Here is a 21,102-nt window from a genome sequence, read left to right as displayed (position 1 = left end):
GCAGGGAATCGGACTCAAGGACCTCCAGAGCTGCCTTCCAACCCCTAACATGCTGTGATGGGTGCTCTGGAAAGGAATCCATGTCTGTGCCAGGCTGCTCTCCAGCTCCTGGGCACAGAGGCTTTTGAGGGGGATTTACTTTATAACAGAAACCCTTTTGCTGCCTGTTTGCACCAGGATGAAAGAGGGCTGAGAGAACACCTTTGGAATACTTTTAGAAGGTGGTGTGGTTGCCTCTAGTGATGATTTTACAGCCCTAAGTGTGGCCACCAAAGAAACACCTTGCCAACAGCGGGGAGATGTGTGCCAGCAGGGGGTGCCCTGGCTCCAACGGGAGAGTTGCTAACAGCTGGGTCTGGCTGCTGATTCCCCCCCGCCCCAGGCACTCTGGTGAACAAGGGCAACCCCGAAGTAGTGTCAACAAGGCTGCAGAGGTGCAGCTCCTGCTCCACGCTCACCCTCCATGGTTTGGGTGGCTCCCTCCGGAGCAATTTAGAGCCTGCCTGCCTGCAGCCTCCTCCAAGCCACAGGCAGACTGAGCCTGGCCCAGCAGTGGCTCCGGCAGCCACATTGATCTCTGCCACAGGCAATAGAGGGATAGTGCCAGAGCCTCTCCACAGTCTCCGAGGACTCAGCTTCTGTCTCAGATTTGCTGACATTCTGCTTGGTGCCCTGAGGGCTGGAGCTAAGTTCCTCTGTGTTTAGTGCTGAGAAGGGCTGTGAGAAATGAGATGGGTCTGGAGCGTGATGGATCCTCAGTGTCCTGGGAGGAGTGCTCCCTGAGTCATAACTCCTGCAGAACAGCACGACCCCTGGGGGGTTACTGCCTGCCCAGCTCAGCTGATCTGTAGCTGCAGTAGAAGGTACTTCAGACCACATTACCATGTGGCTGCATGATGGGCACAGAGTCACAGACACAGGCAGGCTGGCAAAGCCCCTTCAGGAGCACCAAGTCCAACCTAGAACCCTCCTCTACAAGATTCACCTTAAACCCTAGCCCCCAAGCAGCACACAAAACCCACCCTGAAACACACCCAGGGTGGGTGACTCCAGCCACCTCCCCTGTGCAGCTCATCTCAGCCCCTGACCACTCTCCAGCTCTCTCCTCTCTCTCTTCTGCTCTCTTTGGGGCAGAAGCAATGGGAGCCTGAGGAACGCCTCAGCACCCAGGAAAACAATGAGGGACAAGAGTTGGCAGGGAGCAGTTCCTAAGTGCTGAAGGGATTTTAGGTGTTCCAGCCCCTTCAGCTTTCAGTGGGAGAAACTTTGCAGCTCTTGGTGGTTCTCTGACTGCTGCCCTGCAGTCTGAGCCACTCCACACCAGAGGCATTTCCCCATGCATTGTCCAGGCTCTCTCTGTCCAAAAGCTTCCCACCCCGAAGGGCAATGCAGAGAGTTTGCAGCTCTCTGTCATGATGCTGAAGAGCTTTTCCTTCTCCATAGCTCCCTTCAGCTGCCTTTGCTGCTTTTGATTCATAGACTCAGAATTGTCTGGGTTGGGAAAAGCCCTCTGAGATCATCCTGTCCAACCAGCCACCCAGCACCACCGTGGCCACTAGACCCAAGTGCCATGGCCACACCCTTTCTTGGGATGGGGACTCCACCACCTCCTTGGGCAGCCTGTGCCAATCCCTGACCACTCTTGCAGAAAAAAAGTTGTTCCTCCTCTCCAAAGTGACTCTTCCCTGCACAATTTCAAGCCACCTCAGGTTTGTTAGAACCTTTTCACTCTGAGCAAGACAGCCTGAACCTGCAGGTACAGCTCTGCTCAAGCCTCTGAGGCTTGCTGTTTGATTTGATGCCCAAGCAAGTCAGTGGGCACCCTCCCTTGGCTTTCAGCAGCCTTCTGTTTGTCCAGCAGAAACAGACAGAGCTGTTTGAAGCCAAGCTAACAACTGAAAGAGGGAAAATGGCACATCTTGGCTGCTCAGCGCAAGGAGCACAGCAAAGGGGACACAGCTTGTCACATAAGGATGCTTTGCAGCACTGCATGGCTGAGCTTTTGTCTCCAAGCCTCCATCTCTGGAGCCTTGCCAAACCCCCCACTGGATGTGTTCCTGTGTGACCTTCTCTAGGTGATCCTGCCTTGGCAGGGGGTTAGACTCGATGATCTCCAGAGGGTCCCTCCCAGCTCTGCCCTTGGTTCTGTGCCAGTGCCAGTCTGGCTGGGACTCGGCCCAAAGAGCTGAGCTCAGGTTCCTCCTGAATCAGTCTTTCTCCAGATTCCATGCCCTTGCATTTGACATTGCCTCTGTGCCCTCAAAACACTTGAGGATGTAGTCAGTGTGTGCCAGAGGCCTGGCACCTGTCATCTTCTAGGAGGGGAACTGGCACTCTGGAGGCTGCTCTGCTTCCTGTCTGCTGACCATCAAATTCAGCCACAAAAATAACCAGTCAAAGACTGCATTAGGTTGGAAGGGATCTCAAAGGGCATCTTGTCCAATCCCCCTGCACTCAGCAGGGGACACCCTCCAGCGGGAGCAGGATGCCCAGGGTCACAGCAAGTCTGATCTTGAATGTCTCCAAGGACAGAGCCTTAACCACATCCCTGGGCACCCTGTGCCAGTCTCCTCCCCACCCTCACTGGAAAGAATTTCTTTCTCCCCTCCACTCTCAATTCTCCCCTCTCCCAGCTCAAAGCCATTGCCCCTCCATCTGTCATTCCCAGCCCTTGTAGCAAGCCCCTCCCCCAGCTCTCCTGTAGCTCCTTCAGATACTGGAAGGCTGCTCTAAGGTCTCTGCAGACCCTTTTCCAGATTATCCAGTCCAATCCCCAAAGCAGGATCACCCAGGGCAGGGCACAGAAGAAGGGCACAGAGGAAACCATGCAGATAGATCTTTAGAGTCTCCAGAGAAGGAGGCTCCACAACCTCTCTGAGCAGCCTGCTCCAGGGCTCCAGCACCCTCATGGTGCCTTTCCTGTATTTCCCACCACAGCTCCTCAATACACTCAGGGCTGCTGGACCTGGGGTTCACTGGGAGCAGGTTTTCCTCTGGGAGGTCAACCCTGGTTGCCTGGCTGAGAAGAGCCTCTCAGCAGGCAGAGTGTTCCCAGCTGGGTGACTTCTGAGCTCTGCTATTTCTTATTACCTTCTGTTTGTTTTCCCAGGCTGCAGGCTCTTGGCTGTGGAGCTGACATCCAGCAACACCAAACCCTGTGGTGCAGGAATTCCAGAGTAAGTGCTGGGGGTGGGCTTGCTGCCCTGGAGGAGGAGAACAAAGACAGGATTATTATGCCCAAAAGTGGGAAACTTCCTGCTTATTGTGCCCCCAAACCAGGGAAACTCATGCTTATTGTGCCCCAATCGGGGGAAAATGATGCTTACTGTGCATGGTGCCTGGTTTGCTGGAGGCAGGCTCCCCGGAGCCCCAGACCTGGGCAAGCACTTAGGAACGTGGCTGTTGTCTCCTGTGCAGCAGAGCACTGGATGGAAATGGTTTATTGAAGTCCCCTGCGAGCCCCTGGCACTGCAGTGTCCTGCCTAAGTGCTTTGTTGAACTGGGTCCCAAAAGGAGGCGAGGCAGTGGCCTTGCAGTGAACGCCTGCGGGGGCAGCTGGGATGCTTCTCAGCCCCGCTGCAGGGTGGCACTGTAAGGCACCTCTCAGCCCTGCTGGAGTGCCCTCTTCTGTGGAGAGCTGGAGGGGGACACAGGGTCAAAGGGAGTGGGTTTGCTGCGTTTAGCCCCCAGGCCAGCCCAGACCCTAGTCCATTGCCAGGACACCACCCAGGGAGGTTCTGCATCCCCTGCACCACGTCACAGGCTGTGGTTAGCAGCGAGACGGTGCCGTGGACTCAGCTGTGGCAGGAGGTCCTGTTTGTCATAAGTCAGAGCCCGGAGAGAACAATGTGTTCATTTCTCTCCATGCATGATATCTGCTGGGCTATTATTTTTGCTGGCCCAAATCCATCTTCCCAGCAGCTCTGGAACCCCAGCAGTGTTTCTGTTTTTGAGGCAGATGAAGAGAAGGGTTGGCTTTGCGGGCAGCATCTCCAATAAAACTCTGTGCAAGACAGATTAAAGTACAGCTGCCTACCTCTTAACCTGGACCTCCCTTGATTTCCCCTGCCAGGTGTTGAGCTCTCCTGCATCATTAAATCACACTGTAACACCAGATCCCAGGATGGAGTGAAGAAGATCCAAGATGGAGAAACCTCTTATGTGTTCTTGACAATAAAATGCGGGTATGGAGATTCTGGTTCTGACTCCCCAAAGCAGCGCTCAGAGCAACACAGCTGAGGCCAAACAAGGCTGTAAGAGGCAGGACCTTCTGCTGCTTTGTTAAGCATAGAAGCACAGAATGGTTTTGGGTTGGAAGGGACCTTCAAGATCATCCAGTTCCAGCCCCCCATGCATTGGGCAGGGACACCTCCCACCTGGCCCAGGCTGCTCAAGTCCCATCCAGCCTGGCCTTGTTCCAAGATCAATTGCTTAATTCAGATGCCTAAAATAATCCGTGTGACTACCCTGAGGGTTTTCTCTCTTTGTCTCTCTCTCTCTCTCCTGTCAGGAGACTTTGAACTCGTGCAGAAATCCTGAGCAGGACCTCACTGGTGATTAAGAACACCACCAGGATGGACACCGCCACGTACCGCTGCGAGTGGCTGCCCCCTGCTGACACCAAAACCATCGACGAGATCAACATCCAGCTGACAGTCCAAGGTGCTGCTGAAAGCCAAATGGCTCTGCAAGCACTGCCCACGCACAGGCAGGCTGGGGCTGTGCCACAGTTGGCCACGAACCGGGGAAGGGTCTGGAGAACAAGGCTGGGGAGCAGCAGCTGAGGGAACTGAGGGGTGTTCAGCCTGGGGGAAAGAGGAGACTGAGAGGAGATCTCATTGCTCTCTACAGCTCCCTGCCAAGGAGGCTGGAGCCAGAATCACAGAATGGTTTAGGTTGGAAGGGACCTCAAAGCTCAGCAGTCAAATCCCTGCCATAGGCAGGGACACATTCCACTAGAACAGGTCACTTAAGGCCTCAGCCAACCTGGTCCCTGAACATCCCCTGGCAGTCTGTGCCAGTGTCTCACCACCCCTCACTGCAAACAACTTCTTCCTAACATCCACTTTCATCTCCCCTCTGGCCACTTCAAACCCATTCCTCCTCCTGCTGTCATTACCAGACCCTTGTCACAGTCTCTCCCCCAGACCTCCTGCAGCCCCCTTCAGATCTGGAAAGCCACTCCAAGCTCTCCTGAAAACCTCCTCTTCAGGCTGCAGAGCCCCCAACTCTCTCAGCCTGTTTTCAGGGTAGAGCTGCTGCAGCCTTCTGAGGGTCTTGGTGACCTCCTCTGGACTGACTCAAACAGTGTCCATGTCCTGCTTGTGTTGGGCTCCAGTACTGTACGCAGCCAGCTGGAGGTTGTTCTCTTCTCCCTAGCATCAGGCAATAGAAAGAGAGGACACAGCCTCAGCTGTGCCAGGCTGGATGTAACAAAGAAGTTCTCCACAGCAAGAGGTGATTGCATTGGAATGGGCTGCCTGGGGAGGTGTGGAGTCCCCATCCCTGAGGTGCTTAAGAGGAGGCTGCATGAGGCACTTGGTGCCAGGGGTTAGTTGACTAGAGGAGTTAGGTGATAGGTTGGACTCAATAGTCTCAGAGGGTCTTTCCAACTGCTTCATTCTGTGGTTCTGTGATTTAAAACCAGCTGGAAATTTGGGGCAGTTTTGCCACCTCAGACCACACTTCAGGGACGTTTTGTTTTGCAGTCAGCAGTGTCACTTGCATTGTTTGTCTCTCCCCTACAGTGAAGCCAATGACTCTAGGTGCACTGATGCCCAAAGCTGTGCCCGTTGGCAAGACAGCCCTCTCTGCACTGCCACGAGAGCGAGGGGTACCCAGGCCCACCTACAGCTGGTACCGCAACAGCGAGCCCTTACCGCCGGACACCAAGTCCAAGCACCACAATTCCTCCTACACCTTGAACCCCAGCACAGGCACTCTGGTAATGCCCTTACAGACACCACCCAGCCTTGTTTTGTTGAAAAGGTTGTTTTTTGAGGTTGCTTTCGAAGGACAAAAGTCACTGCATGGCCTTCAAGGCAGGTGCCCTGTGGGGAATGGCGGTGTGGTAGGATCCGGGGTGAGTTGGGAGGGGGAGAGTCAAGAGGGAAGCAGAGGCTGGCTGCTTGGGGTCAGTGGCTGCTATCACCACTTGTCCGTTTAGGGGGAGGGAAGGGAAGATGTCTCCAGGCCACTGTGAAGCTTACTGGAGCGGGTTATGCATGATGACAGCCTCGGGCAGCGCCTCCTGGCTCTCACTGCCTTTCTCCTCCCCAGGTGTTCCATGCCGTGCACAAAGGGGACACAGGTCGCTACTCCTGCATAGCCTACCAACGATGCTGGCTTTGCCAAGTGTGAGGAGCAGGAGATGGAAGTCTGTGAGTGGCTCTGCACACTTCAGTTTGTGTCAGTCCTGGTGAAGGGAGTCATAGAACCACAGAATGGTTTTGGGCTGGAAGAGACTCTAAAGTTCATTCAGCTCCAACCCCCTGCCATGGGCAGGGACACCTTCCACCAGCCCAGGCTGCTCAAGGCCTCATCCAGCCTGGCCTTGAACAGCTCCAGGGAGGGCACATCCACAGCCTCCCCTGTGCAACCCTCGTGCCAGTGTCTCCTGACCCACACTCTCAGGAATTTCTATCCTCATCTCCACTCTCACTCTCCCCCATTCAGCTCAAGCCATTACCCCTCCTCTGTCACTCCAAGACCTTACTGAAAGTCCCTCCCCCAGCCTCCTGTAGCTCTTTCTCAGATACTGGAAGGCTGCTCTGAGGTCTCTCTGGAGCTCTCTCCTTCTCCAGGCTGATCAGCCCCAACTCTCCCAGCCTGTGCCTGTAGGAGACAGCCCTCTGATTGTCTTGGTGGCCCCCTCTGGCCCTGCTCTAGCAGTTCAATGTCCTTGAGTTGGGGGCAGCAAAACTGTTATCACTACAGGGAAAGAAGCTTTCAGTCTTTCCTAATTTCTTCCCAACACAGGAAGAAAAAGATTCACCCTTGGAAAAAGGGATCTCCCTGATCTGAATTATTTGGCTTTGCTTGGAATAGTTAAGTTGGACTTCAGTGTGTGTAAGGCTGGAATATTGCATCATAGAATCACAGAGTTGTTGGGGGCTGGAAAAGCTCTCTAAGATCATCCGTCCAGCCAGCAACCCAACGCCACCATGGCCATTAAACAAGTCCCCATGTGCCATGGCCACACCTTTCTTGGAGTGGTGACTCCACCACCTCCCTGGGCAGCCTGTGCCAACCTCTGGCCACTCTTGCAGCAAATAAATTCTTCCTCATCTCCAACCTAACCCTCCCCTGGCATAGCTTCAGGCCCTTTAGTGATTCTGCCTTAAAGACATAGGGAATGATGGTTTCTCTCTTTGCCAGATGACCTCAATATTGGTGGATCATTGGTGGAGTCCCTGGTGGTCCTGGCAGTTTTGGTGCTCATCACTCTTGGGATCTGCTGTGCCTACAGGAGAGGTTACTTTGCAAACAGCAAAGAGAGTGGGGAAAGGTAAGTTGGGGTTCAATGTGTTCTTGCACAAGTTCCACAACACATTGGTGGCTACAATGACTTCCAGTGCCTGGCTCAGACATTTCCTCGCTGTTCCCTACCAGGACTACAGGCAAACCCAGCTCCTGAAGCATCCAGTTCCCAACTTCATGTCCCACACCGTGGCCGAGGTTGATTTGCTTAAGGGAGAGCGTGGTGGTTGCTACCCAGAGCAGTCAGAGGAGTGAAAGCTGTGCCTTAATATTGAGCCCTAGAATGGTTTGGCTTGGAAGGGACCTCCAGAAAGTCATCCAGTCCAACACCCCTGCCCTGAGCAAGGACATCTTCTACTAGATCAGGTTGCTCAAACCTTGTTGAGCCTGACTTTGAATATCTCCAGGGAATAGGGCCCTCAGCTACCTCCCTGGGAAACCTGTTGCAGTGTTCCAGCACCCTCATGGTGCAGAACTTGTTCCTCACATCCAATCTAAATCTGCTCTGCTCTCATTTCAAACCCTTGTCCCTTGTCCTGTCACTCCCAGCCCTTGTCACAAGTCCCTCCCCAGCTCTCCTGTAGTCCCTTCAGATACTGGAAGGCTGCTCCAAGGTCTCCCTGGAGCCTCCTCTTCTCTAGGCTGAACCCCCCAGCTCCTTCAGCCTGTCTTTGTAGCAGAGTTGCTCCCCCATGGTCATTTTTTATGGCCCTCCTCTGGGCCCCACTCCATCAGCTCCATGTCCTTCCTGTATTGAGGGCTCCAGAGCTGGATGCAGTGCTCCAGGTGAGGTCTCAGCAGAGCAGAGGGGCAGGAATCCCCTTTCCCCACCTCTGGCATGCTGCTTTGGATGCAGCCCAGGCTGCCCTTGGCCCTCTGGGCTGCCAGTGCCCTATTGCTGCCTCCTCTCTAGCTTCTCATCCACCAGAACCTCCAAGTCCTCTTCCACAGGGCTGCTTTCTATCCTCATTCCCCAGCCTGGATTGATGAGGAGGATTGTTCTGACCCAGATTCAGGATCCTGTACTTGGTCTTGTTGATCTTATGAGCTTCCCTGGGGCCCACCTCTCCAGCTTGTCCGGGTCCTTCTGGATGCCATCCTGTCCCTGCAGCATACCAACATATCCTCCTCATGTTTGCATAGGAAGAAGGGATCAGCACCACTGAAAGCCTGCAGGTGTTTGTCCAGCAGCTGCTGTGCTGTTGGCACGATGAGAGCTAACACTTTACTGAACAGAGCTCGCTGCACAATTAGCTGAAAGCATCAGGACATGCATGGCAAATATATGCAGAAGAATTGGCTGTCTGCAGGAAATGTCACTGGTGGTGGGAACCGCCATTTGGGATTGGATCCAGGCACTGCAGAATGCACAGGAAACATGAAACCCAGCAGCATTAGCATCAGAAACAGGCCCTGGTGTCCTCACAGAAGCTGCAGAGGAGATAATGTATGTAAGCCCCAAGCTGCTCGCCAGAGAGGTTTGTTCCTGGCAAATGTTGTTTTTCAGAGGCCTCTTCTGTGTTTTCACATTGTTCACTTGGGGTTGGGTTTCAGCAGATGCTCCAAACACCCTACTGAGGCGCAGCTGAGGGCTGGCACTCGCTGGACTCGACAGCACTGCATGAACTCTGCCTTCCCACGGGGACTGCAAACGAGTGGAGCCTCCTTGGAACTGAAGGGAGAAAGGCAGGGAGGGCTTCAAGTGATCTCTCTCATTTGCCACAGGAAACCATGCAGGAGGGAGCAGGGCTGGAGAGCCCAGAGCTGGTCTTGTGGAAGCATCCAGCATCTTTATGCCTTCTGCAGAAGGGGAGCTTAGGAAGGAACCACTAGGCAGGGTGGATGCTGCAATAAGCACAGCTCTGTCACCCCAGCAATGAGCTGCTGCTTTTCATCTGCCTTTCAACTCTTCCTCCTCACTGCCATCCCTCAGCACCTCCCCCCAAACTCCTGCAGTCTTTGTCCCAGAAACGAGAGCTGTTCTTTTCTTTCAGCTACAAGACTCCAGCAAAGCCTGATGGTGTTAACTATATCCGGACAGATGATGAGGTAACAAACGATTTGCATTTACCATCTCCTTGTCAGGGGAGGAGGAGGGTGGGCAGAGGCCTCCCAGCTTTTTTAGGGCCTGCAGCCTTGCGTGGAGTGGGCATCACTCAGAGGGATGCAGAAGAGAGCGAAGAAAACAGAAGGGTGAAAGCTGAGTCATTTCCTTGGAAATGATGAGGAGTTTAAGTTGCCTTAAGTGACTGTTGCCAAGAGCCATCAAGCCACAGCTCTGCTGTGCTCTGCTGAGAGCTGCTGGCCTGACCCCCTTAGGATGAGATTCATTGGATTAAGTGGGCAGGCCATGATGCTTTTACAGGAGAATTTGCATTTTGGGATTTGAATAGATCACTAAGCTGAAGATCAGAAAAAGCCTCTCCCTCTTAGCAGAGATACTGGAGAGGGAATGAGAAAGTCCCTGGTAAGTAAGGACAGTGGCAGAAAGAGCATCTGACGAGTCTGACTGGTGGCTCCCAGCCCTTACCAGCTGGAAAGTGGTGCCAGAGGGACGGTGCTGGAAGGCATACAGATGGGATCTACCTTTGGGGGTAGCAGAATACAGAGGTGCCTGTGACACTGGCACAGGTTGCCCAGGAGGTTGTGGATGCTCCCTCCCTGGAGATGGATTGAAGCCTTTGAGCAACCTGCTGCTGGTGGGCAAAGGGTCCATGGCAGGGAGCTGGAACTGGATGAGCTTTAAGGTCCCTTCCAACCCAAACCGGTTCAGTGATCCTATGAAATGCCTCTGAAGGGCAGAGTTTGGGTCTGGAAACCCATTCCTGAGCCAAACATCTACACCAGAAGTGATGCAGTTGCTGCTGCCTGCAAAACTGCCTGCTCTGCCACTCCTTCCTCCTGAACACTGGACAGGGCAGGCATACAAAGAGCAGGGGAGGGCTGGAACAGGATCACAGACGTCAGGGTTGGAAAGAACCCAAAGAGATTGAATCTAACCTTCCCTGCCAGAGCAGGACCACCCAATCTAGCTCAGGGCACACAGGAACACATCCAGACAGGCCTGGAGAAGCTCCACAGAAGGAGACTCCACAGCCTCTCTGGGCAGCCTGTGCCAGGGCTCTGGGACCCTTCCAGTCAAGAAGTTGCCCCTTGTGCTGAGCTGAACCTCCTGTGCTGCAGCTTCCATCCATTGCTGCTTGTCCCATCCCAGGGAGCAGTGAGCAGAGCCTGTCCTCTCCTCCTGAGCCTCAGCCCTCTGATGTTTAGGTCTCTTCCTGCCCAAAACCACTCTGAATCTCTGAACTCTTTTGTTGCAGGGCGACTTCAGACACAAGTCTTCATTTGTTATCTAAGACTCCAAAGGAATCCTGCAAACCAGCAAAATCAAGTGTGAAAATACCTCCTCCAGGAACTCAAAGCAAGAGCAAAGGATGAAAGTGCTTGGAAGCGTTTGGAGCACACAGACCACTCGACAGCTCTGGCTCTTTTGTTTTACTTTGCCAAAGTTTCAAGTAACTCCTCACTGCCCAACTTTGCATCTCCCCTGCCTCCTGGAGACAGCACAGGATCACCTAAACCTCTCCTTGGACTAAAGCAGCAATTTAATACTCCCCAAGAGGCTGTGCTGTGGAAGTCTGTGGACTTTGCCTTCTCTTTGTGCTGCAGGGACATGGCCATGACACGCAAGGCTGCCAGTGGAGCAGCGCCAGGCAAAGGCGCGGCAGATGGCCAGCAGATGTTACAGATGTTTTCAGCAGTGGTAGATATTACCAGCAGGCAGAACCCCACAGGTGCTGATACAGCTCTAGGTGGACTTCAAGGAGTGAGATTGAGCTGAGGGAGTCTTCCTCTCAGCAGCTTGGTGCCCAGGCCTGGCTGGTGACTTTTTACACATTTGTGATTGTCTTTGCTCTTTTGACCTTGCTGCTGTGCATTAAAAGAAAGGTGGGGGGGACCTGGGTGGCCACACAACTAAACCTTCTCAGCCCTTTGCCATAAACCTTACCCAAACCTGGCTGCTGCTTCACCTAACCTGACCCCCAGGCAGCAGCAGGCTTCTGTCCACTGCTTCATTGCGTGCAGGTAACCCCACTCTAATCTGCAGAAAGCCAGCCTTGGCCTCCTGCAGGCTTAGCAAGAGGCTTTTGAGGGGGGGGGGGGGAGGCAGAGAACCCAGAGCTGAGACATCCTCTTCAGGAAAATTAAAGCCCAAATACTGTTCCTGGGCTGAGAGTGCCAGAAAAAGGTACTGAGGTAGCTTCAAGGTTGTTTTTTTAAGCTCCATTTATCCCCCCCCCCCCCCCTTCTCAGATATTTTGCAAAGCTCTATTTTGATTACTGTAGAAAAAAGGTAACGTTTCTATGTGAGGTGCAGAGGTGATGCCAGCAGGGCTGAGGCAGTGGAGCTATTTTTCTATGAGAGTTTTTTTCAAGCTAGAAGGAGGAGCTCAGGTGTTGCTCTCGAATGGCACTGCCAGAGCATATCAGTGTTACTGCCAAGTGTCACAGCAAAGTGCAGGTGAAACAAGCATCTCCTGCCTCTCAGAGCTCGCTTCAGCAGTGCCCTTGTCACCAGAGGTCTTTCCAGACACAGAACAGTCACTCAGGGATAGTTTTTGTAAATTTAGGGCAGGAGCTTACCAACTCTTTTTATAGATATATACAAAAATTGTACTTTTCTTGCCAGTGACCAACACTTTGTATTTCGTTGTTGCAAGAAATATCCAGGGCTGGGTTTTGGATTCAGTTCCAGCAAAGTGGCAGAGTGACTTTAACGTGTGCTAGCCCTCTGCAGGCTCCCTAAAGCACTAACAGGGGGACGACAGCTACTGGCAGCCTTACAGGTTTAAACTGCATAGCCAAGGCAACTGCTTCTGGAGCTAGGGAAGCAAAAGCTCAGTACAAAAGCACTAAAGAACGTGCCAAGGGGCAACTTTTCTCTGGCTGGTAAAAGAAAGAAAACAAATCTCTTGGCTTTAGAAGGAGCAGTGCCTGGAGCGGCTGTGGAGTCTCCTTCTCTGGAGAGATTCCAAACCCGCCTGGACGCTGCGCTCCTGTGGGACCTGATCTGGGTGACTCTGCATTAGCAAGGGACATGCACAGCCAGATGAGCTCCAGAGGTTTCTTCCACCCCCTAACCAGGCTGGGATTCTCCGAGTGGAAGCCCTTCTCGACTAGGAACGCAGGAGCTGGGAGCGTTGGACAGCATGGGGGCGACCTCAGCCTGCAGCAGGAGGCCTGTGCTGTGGTCTAAGAAACGTTTTTTAATGTAGCAGAAGGTAGTCTTCTTGTATTTCCAATAGCAATGGAGTTGTCTTAACTTTTCCTGTATACAGTATTTTGGATACTCGATGACTTGGACTGTCAGTGTTGGTTTTTTTCCCTTGGTGTTGTGCATTGATCTCCTTTCTTTCCTCGGGGCCTCGCTGGACCTGCCAGTGCTGCATTTGTCTTGCCTGAGCAAAGTGTTACCCCTTCTCCTTTTGCTAATCAAAGTAAAACCAAGGATGGGGCAGCAATAAGCAAATGTTCTCTGTGTAACTTGGACATCACCACTGCTACACGATGTTACCTCCTTAAGACAGGCTCTCCAAGCAAGCCCCACGGTGCTGCTCACTGCTGCACGCTGCCTGCGCTTACCCTGGCAGGAGCAAGCTGACTTTCCTCTGCCCCTTCTCTGTATCTACTACTCCTTTTCTGGGCTGCTTTTAGGATGTCTGTAAGAAGGGAGAGAAAGGAAAGGGGGTTGAACCAGAGTAGATCTGGACACTATGGGATCATAATCTGCAGTCTCACCAGGAGCCAAAGGCAGCCTTCCTGTGAGGACACAGCAGGCTGAGAATCCAACTTCAGTGGGAGTGCTAAAACTGTGACAGTGGTGGCTCTAGAGGAAAGGAGGGGAGATGAGGCCCTGCTACAGCTCACCAGGCCTGAGCAATGAGCTCGTTGTAAGATCCAGGTCTGTACCAGTAGTGATGTTTTAACCTGGCCAAGAATGTTTAGATAAATACCAAGCTATAAAGCCTTCTTGCAGAGGGCTTTCTGTTGGGTCTGGGGGGTTTAAAGAGCCACCACACTGAGGGCTTCTCCACACTTCAGTGAAATGAGGAAGAGGCTTCTGTGACAGAGCACTCCTGTACCTGCTGTGTGCTGAAGGTTACAGAAGTCCAAGGTCTGTGGCTGTTAATCAGTTTTATTCTTGGCCATCAGCCTACTCTGGTTCTCCTCTAGAGGAGGCAGATGGAACATTTACAGTGCTCATCTCAGAGCTGCTGGAGGACAGAAGGAAAAGTAGAAAGGCACAAGTTAGGAAATAAACTACTCCAATGTACCATTCCAAGCAGCTAAGCCAAGCCTGTTTCCCCTGGATTTCACTGGAATTGCCCAGGGAGGTGGCAGAGTCCCCAGCCCTGGAGGTGTTCAAGAAAGGTTGTGGCCGTGGCACTTGGGCCAGAGTGGTGTTGGGTTGCAGGCTGGAGTCAATCTTCAAATCAGTTTTGGCTGGACAAGACCTCTGATTTTAATGCAGGAGAGAAGGCACCAAATAAACGTGGCCATAAGCAGCCCTGGTTGAAGCCAAAGCCACTGCACACAACCCCTGGCCCCACCTCTTGGCTTCGGAGAAAAAAAGCTTAACCTCACCTGAAACTCTCTCCAGGCCTCAAAGAGAAGGGGGAAGTGAGGGCAGCTTGGGAGATGCCAATACAGGAGGGAAATGCCCCTGGAAGGGCTGTGGCAAAAGCACACTCTTTGTTCCCACTTGTGCAGAAGAACCTGCTCGTGCCTGAGCAGGACAAAGCAGCACGAATAAAAGAGATCCCAGTTCCAGTGAAATCTGGGGCAGGAGTTCTGGAATAGAAGCTAAGAGTGGGGAAAGTTCAGTGAGGTTCACATGGCCCCAGAGGCCCAGGAATGGTCACATCCCACCACTCGGAGCCCTTTAGCTGCTCAGGGAATGTGTGGTGGTGCTTGGGGACATGGTTTAAACAGCCATGGTGGTGTGGGGTTGATGGTTGGACTCAGTGATCTCAGAGGGCTTTTTCCAAGCCAAACAACTCTGGTTTGTGGTAAGTTATCTGTACAGGGACAAAGCTCTGCACTGCTGAGACCCCACCTGGAGTGGGTCTGGAGCCAATTACAAGAGGGCTGTGGAGGTGCTGGAATGTGTCCAGAAGGGCCACGAGGATGAGCAGAGGGCTGGAGCTGCTCTGCTGTGAGGAGAGACTGAGGCAGTTGGGGCTGTTCAGTCTGGAGAGAAGGCTTCCAGGTGACCTTCTTGTGGTGGTGGAGTCGTCGTCCCTGGGGCAGTTCAAGGCAAGGTTGGATGTGGCACTTGGTGCCATGGTCTAGCCTTGGGCACTGTGGTAAAGGGTTGGACTTGATGATCTGTGAGGTCTCTTCCAACCTTGGTGATACTGTGTGTGTGTGTGTGTGTGTGTGTGTATCTGAAGGGGGCTACAAGAAAGCTGGGGAGGGACTTTTTAGGCTGTCAGGGAGTGATAGGACTGGAGGGGATGGAACAAAGCTGGAAATGGGGAGAGTCAGACTGGATGTGAGGAAGAAGTTCTTCAGTATGAGGGTGGTGAGAGCCTGGGAGGGGTTGCCCAGGGAGGTGGTGGAAGCCTCATCCCTGGAGGTGTTTCAGGCCAGGCTGGATGAGGCTCTGCACAGCCTGATCTAGTGTGAGGTGTCCCTGGCCATGGCAGGAAGGATTGGGACTGGATGATCCTCGTGGTCCCTTCCAGCCCTGACTGATTCTATGTGACTTACCCACCTTGATTTTAGTGAGCTAACCACATTCTCCTCGCAGCCAAGCAAGAGCCTGGCTGCTGGGCCCAACAGAAACTGAACTGAGTGCCCCAAAGGTAGCAGCAACCTAGCAGAAGAAACTTAGAGGCTGTAGAAATCCATTGAGAGAAAAAAAATAAACAAACCATTTCTCTGTCAGATGAAGAAAAAGGGGAGAAGCTGGGGGTGGAATTAATTCTCTAACCATTTATTTTCATAAAATGTTAATAGTTGGAAATAACACAGTGAAGGAATGGAAATATTCCATATAAAAGACCCTCAAGGCTGCTCACACACACAGGAGCCTGCACACCAAATAAGAGGTGATGCAGTGTGCAATTAGCAGATTTAGGGGTGTGGCAGTGCCAAGCTGCTTTACCTCTGTTGAAATCAAAGCAGCTTGAGAATAAAACCAAGAGGGACAATGAGGGATGGAGTGAATAAGCTAAACCACTCACTTCCCTGCCAAGCTAAGTTGCATTTATTGCTAAGCTCGTGGCAAAATTATGCTCTTGACTTCCCCAAATGGACAAATTATACATCCTGGGAATGAAGTGCAAGGCTGCCTTTATACTGCAGCTTGGTACTCCAGAGAGCTCGGCCAGCAGCAGCAGCTTATAACACACACATGTTAATAGAGGCTTTGTGTGCCCATATTCTAGACACTCCCACCTGAAAACCAAAGCAGAGTCGATAAGGATGTGTGCCTGCAGTGATTTCTCACCGCAGAGGACAGACTGCAGGGACCAGGCTGCTCCTGTACAATAAAGTCCAAGCAAAGGCTCAGTTCTCTGGTTTCAGTGGAGCTCTGCGCTGGGACCGTCTCAAAGGGCCATGGTGGTTGCTGCTTTTCCTCACTGGGGACTCCACTTTCCACTCCTGGAGCTTGCTCAGGCTGGGAGGAAGCAGAACCATTTGTTTTGAAGCACTTCAGGTTTTCATCAAATGGTTGGGGTTGGATGGGACCTTAAAAGGTCATCCACTTCCAACCCACCCTGCCACAGGCTGGGACACTTCCCCCTGGCACAGGTTGCTCAAGGCCTCATCCAGCCTGGCCCTGGACACCACCAGGGAGGGGACATCCACAGTCTCCCTGGGCAGCCTGTGCCAGTGTCTCCCCCACCCACACTCTCCTCCCTAGTCTCAACCTCCCCTCTCCCAGCTCAAAGCCATTTCCCTCATCTGTCACTTCCAGCCCTTGTCAAGAGTCCCTCTGCTTTCTTGCAGCCCTTTCAGCTGCTTTTCTCGCACTGAACTCACGGTTTCTCTGGTGATGTCAAACAGATAATCTCTCTTTGCTGCTCCTCAGCCTCTTTCTTCCCTGCAAATAATGCAGATATTTTCATATTAAAAAAAGGCCACAGTCTGGATGATTTGGGGGTTCCTTCCTCCCCCCAAATTAGAACCACAAAAGTCACTTGCCTGGAGAAACTGAGCCTGGTGTGTGCATCTGGCTGATGTAACTGACCCAGCACCAAAAGTTAAGTCATGAATGGTCTCTGAAAGAAGAGGCACATATTAGCAGTCAGCTTGTGACATGGCCAGAGGGCACTGTCTCAGGGCACTTCAGTGTTACAGAGGAAGAGCATCCAGTTAATTGCAAGAGCACACAGCCCTGTTTTTCAGCACAACAGATCACAGAAGGATTTGGGTTGGAAGGGACCTTAAAGATCATTCAGTTCCCTGCCAGGGGAAGGGACACCTCCCACCAGCACAGGTTGCTCAAGGCCTCATCCAACCTGGCTTCAAACACCTCCAGGGAGGGGACATCCACAACCTCCCTGGGCAACCTGTGCCAGGGTCTCCCCACCGTCACTGTCAAGAATTTCTTCCTCCTCTTCAAGTCTCAATCTCTGCTCTCCCAGCACCAAATCATTGTCCCTTGTCCTGTCTCTTCCAGCCCTTGTCAGAAGTCCCTCCCCAGCTCTTTTTTAGCCCCTTCAGGTACTGGAAGACTACTCTAAGTTCTCCCAGAGCCTTCTCTTCTCCACGTTTCAGCCTGTCCCCCTAGGGGAGATCCTCAGCGTCTCATCCAGCCTCAGTGCTGCTGAGCCTCATGTGCTCACCAGCTTCCTGCTCCAGATGCACACCTGCTCTGTGCATGACCTCAGTCATGCAGCTCCTTGTGCTGCCCTGGGTGGGGGGTCCACAGCTTCCACAGAAGCTTTGCCCTCTCGCCCAACAATAGGTTAATCTCAGAGCAGTTGCTTTGCCCACTCAGAACAGGAGGGCCCTGCAGACTGGCACAGGACCTGAGCAGCGTTCTGTGAGGAGCTGCCTGCAGCCAGACAAGAGGAATCACTTGACAAGGAAGCCAGATAAAATTCAGCTTGCCTGAATGGGCCATAGCTGTCAGCTGTCTCTTTCCTGTCATTTGTCTCAGGAAAGATGTCACAATATTCAGATCTTACTTTATTCAAAGCTCTGTTTTGTGCTCATGTTTCCCAGAAGCTTTCAGAAGGGATTAAGGTAGAAAGTACTTTATAGGGCAGGAGTTGGAAACTCTGCTGAAAGGACTTCTCTCTGCAGATCAACTGCATTTGCTCTTTGACTGCTTCCCTGTGCTGGAAGGGGTCACTGCAGCTCCCGGTGGAAATCCAGCTTAAGCTACCTGCCTTAGTTGGCTCCTGCATCTCTCAGGCCTGAACTGCAGGCGTCCTGGCTGTGTGCAGGTTGCACGGAGAAGCACAGACCCCACCTAGCCACTTCCAAAGGAGCTGAGAAGGAGAGGCAAAGACAGCAGGGGAGAGAGTGACAGCCAGGAGAGTCAAGAGAAGAGACGAGACAGCTGCTCTGAACTCCTCGAGTACAAAGTGGTTTACAAAGAACTGCATCTGTGATAGCTTTGGAATGCAAGAGCAGAGCAGTGAGGATGGTTTGTTTGGATTGCCTGTCAGCCTGCAAGGCCCAGCACCGCCAAGCAGATGGCTCAACACACGCTCACTGAAGTGGTGGGGCTGCTCTGTACAGTTTGTCTCCCCGATGAAGGACTCATGCTGCCTCCAAGAGAAGCAGTTCAGCCCTAGCAGCGCTGCACATTAACGCTGCTCTTCCTCCTTTGCCACCATATGGTGCTGGAGAGAAACAGCCCTGCAAGCTTCCAGACAGGGATGTGGTGCCTCAAGATTCCTGCTCTCTATAAACAGTTTTTTCTTCAGAGAGATTATGAAGTTGTTTTGGCTGGAAAAGCCCTCTAAGATCATCCAGTCTAACCAGCAGCCCAACACCACCACAGCCATCTGCCCAAATGCCATGGACATAGGTTTCTTGAACGCCTCCAGGGATGGGGACTCCACCACCTCCTTTGGCAGCCTGACCACTTTTGCTGCAAAGAAATTGTTCTTTATGTCCAACCTAAACCTCTCTGCTACAATTTCAGGCCTACAACCTGATCTTAAGGAGAAGAGACCAATTCCCACCTCACTCCAACCTCGATTCAGGGAGTCATAGTCTCCCCTCAGCCTCTTCTCCAGACCAAACAACCTCAACTCCTTCAGCTGCTCCTAGCAAGCTTTGCTCTCCAGACCCTTCAGCACTGCTTGTTGCTCAGGCAGCAAAGTGAAACACTGAGCAGACAAATGTGGCTGAACAGCAGAGCCCAGAGAAGAGCAGGGTCAGATTTTCCAGTGGCTGCACACCACTGCTGCTGGTTTGCTGCTGCCTGCCGCCGACGCCAGCTATTTGCAGAGCGCTGCCCCGCTGACTGCCTTGGCTCTGCCTGCTTGCACAGGCAGCAGCCCTGCTTCTGCAGCGCCCCCACCCCCAAAACAGAGCCCATCTCACCCCTGCCTAAGGACAGCTGGCCCATCAGACACTGATCTGTGCTCCCAGCTTAGCTGGCTGGAGCCTTCTCCAGAGCGTGAGGGGGTGAAGGAGATCAGAGCTGCATTTCAGTATCTGAAGAGGAGCTACAGAAAGGCTGGGGAGGGACTGTTTAGAAGGGCTTGGAGTGATAGGCTGAGGAGAAATGGCTTGAAACTGGAGCAGGGGAGGTGTAGATTGGACAACAAGAGGAAGTTCTGCACAATGAAGTGGTGAAATCCTGGAACAGGTTGCCCAGAGATTGAGGCCTGATTAGACTCAGTATAGCCTTGATCAGCCTGATCTGGGTGGAGGTGTCCCTGTTGCCTGCAGAAGGCCTCTGAGGGTCCTTCCAACCCAGTGTAATCTGTGACTCTGTGTGCATCTCACTGCAACACAGATACCCTACAGGAGTTCAGCAACAAACTGACATAAAGGAAATGAATCTACTGTTGGTGCTCAGCTCCACTTGTGTTTGCCTCTCACCCCTCAGACAGGGACACGGCAGAATGCTGCAGGGCTGTCAGACAGCATCCATAGAATGACAGTGGTGGAGGTTAGAAAGGACCTCTAAAGATCGCCCAGTCGAACCCCCCTGCCAAAGCAGGATCACCCAGAACACATCCAGGTGGGTCTTGAAAGCCTCCAGAGGAGGCTTCAGAACCTCTCTAGGCAGCCTCCTCCAGGGCTCCAGCACCCTCACAGCAAAGAAATTCCTGCTCATGCTGAGGTGGCACCTCTTGTGTTCCAGCTTGTACTCCTTGTTCCTTATCCTATCACTGGGCACCACCAAGCAGAGCCTGACCCCTTCTTGACACCCACCCCTCAGATGTGTAGACATTGATCAGATCCCCTCGCAGTGCCATGGTTCTGCCACAACCATTTGGATTGACAGCTATGGATTATATATCCACGACTGATTTTCTCTGCTCTTCAAGGAGAGCCATGCCTTGCTGCCTCTCTGAGGGGACAAGTGCTCAAGCCCTTTTGGGCAGGGCTCTGGGTGACACTTACGTTCTGGTGTGCTGATTGCTCTGCCTGCCGCCAAAACGGTTCCTGCAGAAGATCGTTGGCTTTGAAAGGATGCTGGAAATGACAAGGAAATAATGAACAACAGGAGTCTATCCACTGACAGACCTCAAGGGTCCAACAACCAGGCTGTGTCAGCTGGCTCCAGCCAAGCTCTTACTTTGCTTGCTGCCAGCTGTGCTCAGTGGGAGGGATGCAGCCATTAAAGGCCCTCCAATGCTCTTGCTGCACTGCCTGCTTTGGGCTTCCATGGCTTTCCTGGCAGAGTTCAGGATGGCAAAGGTGCTCAAGGATGCTGGCCTGCAAGACAAAGAAGGGAACAGAAACAACCAGGCGAAGGACACAGAAGTGTTGGAGCCAGTCCAGAGGAGGCCACCAAGATGCTCTGAGGGCTGCAGCAGCTCTGCTATGAGAACAGGCTGAGAGTTGGGGCTCTGCAGCCTGCAGAAGGCTTCCAGGAGACCTTGGAGTGGCCTTCTAGTATCTGAAGGGGGCTATAGGAGGGCTGGGGAGGGACTACTGACAAGGTCTTGTAGTGACAGGACGAGGAGGAATGGGTTTGAACTGACGGATGGGAGATTGAAACTGGATGTTAGGAAGAAGTGGAGAGACACTGGCAGAGGCTGCCCAGGGAGGTTGTGGCTGCTCCCTCCCTGGAGGTGGTCAGGACCATGTTGGATGAGGCCTTGAGCAACCTGACTAGCAGGAAGTGTCCCTGCCTACAGCAGGGGCTGGAACTGGCTGAGCTTTGAGGTCCCTTTCAACCTAAACTATTCTATGATTTCCTTCTGCAAGCCCCGATGAGATGCAGGTCAAGAGAAATCTCTCTCCTCCCAATCCCTTATGAGCTTAAAACAGCAAACATAATGGAGGTTATGCTGCAGCTCTGGTGACCTTCATGTCAGCAAGGACATGCATCAGTAAGAATGTGGCCATCATGTCCAGGGAGGTTCTTCTCCCCTTCTGTCTGCTCTCTTGATGCCACATCTGGAATATTGTATG

At 52.8% G+C, this 21,102-nt stretch overlaps 2 protein-coding genes across 3 annotated transcripts in view; one reads left to right on the top strand and one right to left on the bottom strand.

The window, feature by feature from the left end:
- JAM3 (junctional adhesion molecule 3) overlaps positions 1 to 11,646 on the top strand; it is a 28,531-nt gene extending 16,885 nt beyond the window's left edge. Inside the window, 10 exon segments of the mRNA XM_064173085.1 lie at positions 3,110 to 3,153; positions 3,155 to 3,176; positions 4,073 to 4,184; positions 4,511 to 4,662; positions 5,748 to 5,944; positions 6,280 to 6,330; positions 6,332 to 6,380; positions 7,378 to 7,507; positions 9,474 to 9,528; positions 10,800 to 11,646. Of these exon segments, the coding sequence (XP_064029155.1) occupies positions 3,110 to 3,153; positions 3,155 to 3,176; positions 4,073 to 4,184; positions 4,511 to 4,662; positions 5,748 to 5,944; positions 6,280 to 6,330; positions 6,332 to 6,380; positions 7,378 to 7,507; positions 9,474 to 9,528; positions 10,800 to 10,835 (848 nt within the window). The 3' untranslated portion in view covers positions 10,836 to 11,646.
- A 4,428-nt stretch (positions 11,647 to 16,074) lies between these two features.
- NCAPD3 (non-SMC condensin II complex subunit D3) overlaps positions 16,075 to 21,102 on the bottom strand; it is a 41,440-nt gene continuing 36,412 nt past the window's right edge. For both annotated transcript variants that reach the window (XM_064173072.1, XM_064173071.1), the window contains 5 exons: positions 20,261 to 20,400; positions 20,086 to 20,157; positions 16,693 to 16,769; positions 16,531 to 16,591; positions 16,075 to 16,165 (listed from right to left, as the gene is read on the bottom strand). In XM_064173072.1, the coding sequence (XP_064029142.1) occupies positions 16,547 to 16,591; positions 16,693 to 16,769; positions 20,086 to 20,157; positions 20,261 to 20,400 (334 nt within the window). In that variant the 3' untranslated portion in view covers positions 16,075 to 16,165; positions 16,531 to 16,546. The remainder of the gene's footprint in view (positions 16,166 to 16,530; positions 16,592 to 16,692; positions 16,770 to 20,085; positions 20,158 to 20,260; positions 20,401 to 21,102) is intronic.

The sequence above is a fragment of the Pogoniulus pusillus genome, chromosome 38 (assembly GCF_015220805.1).
Source record: "Pogoniulus pusillus isolate bPogPus1 chromosome 38, bPogPus1.pri, whole genome shotgun sequence".
NCBI lineage: Eukaryota > Metazoa > Chordata > Aves > Piciformes > Lybiidae > Pogoniulus > Pogoniulus pusillus.
Note: the sequence above shows the minus strand (reverse complement) of the source record. Positions and strands in the feature narration are given on the sequence as shown.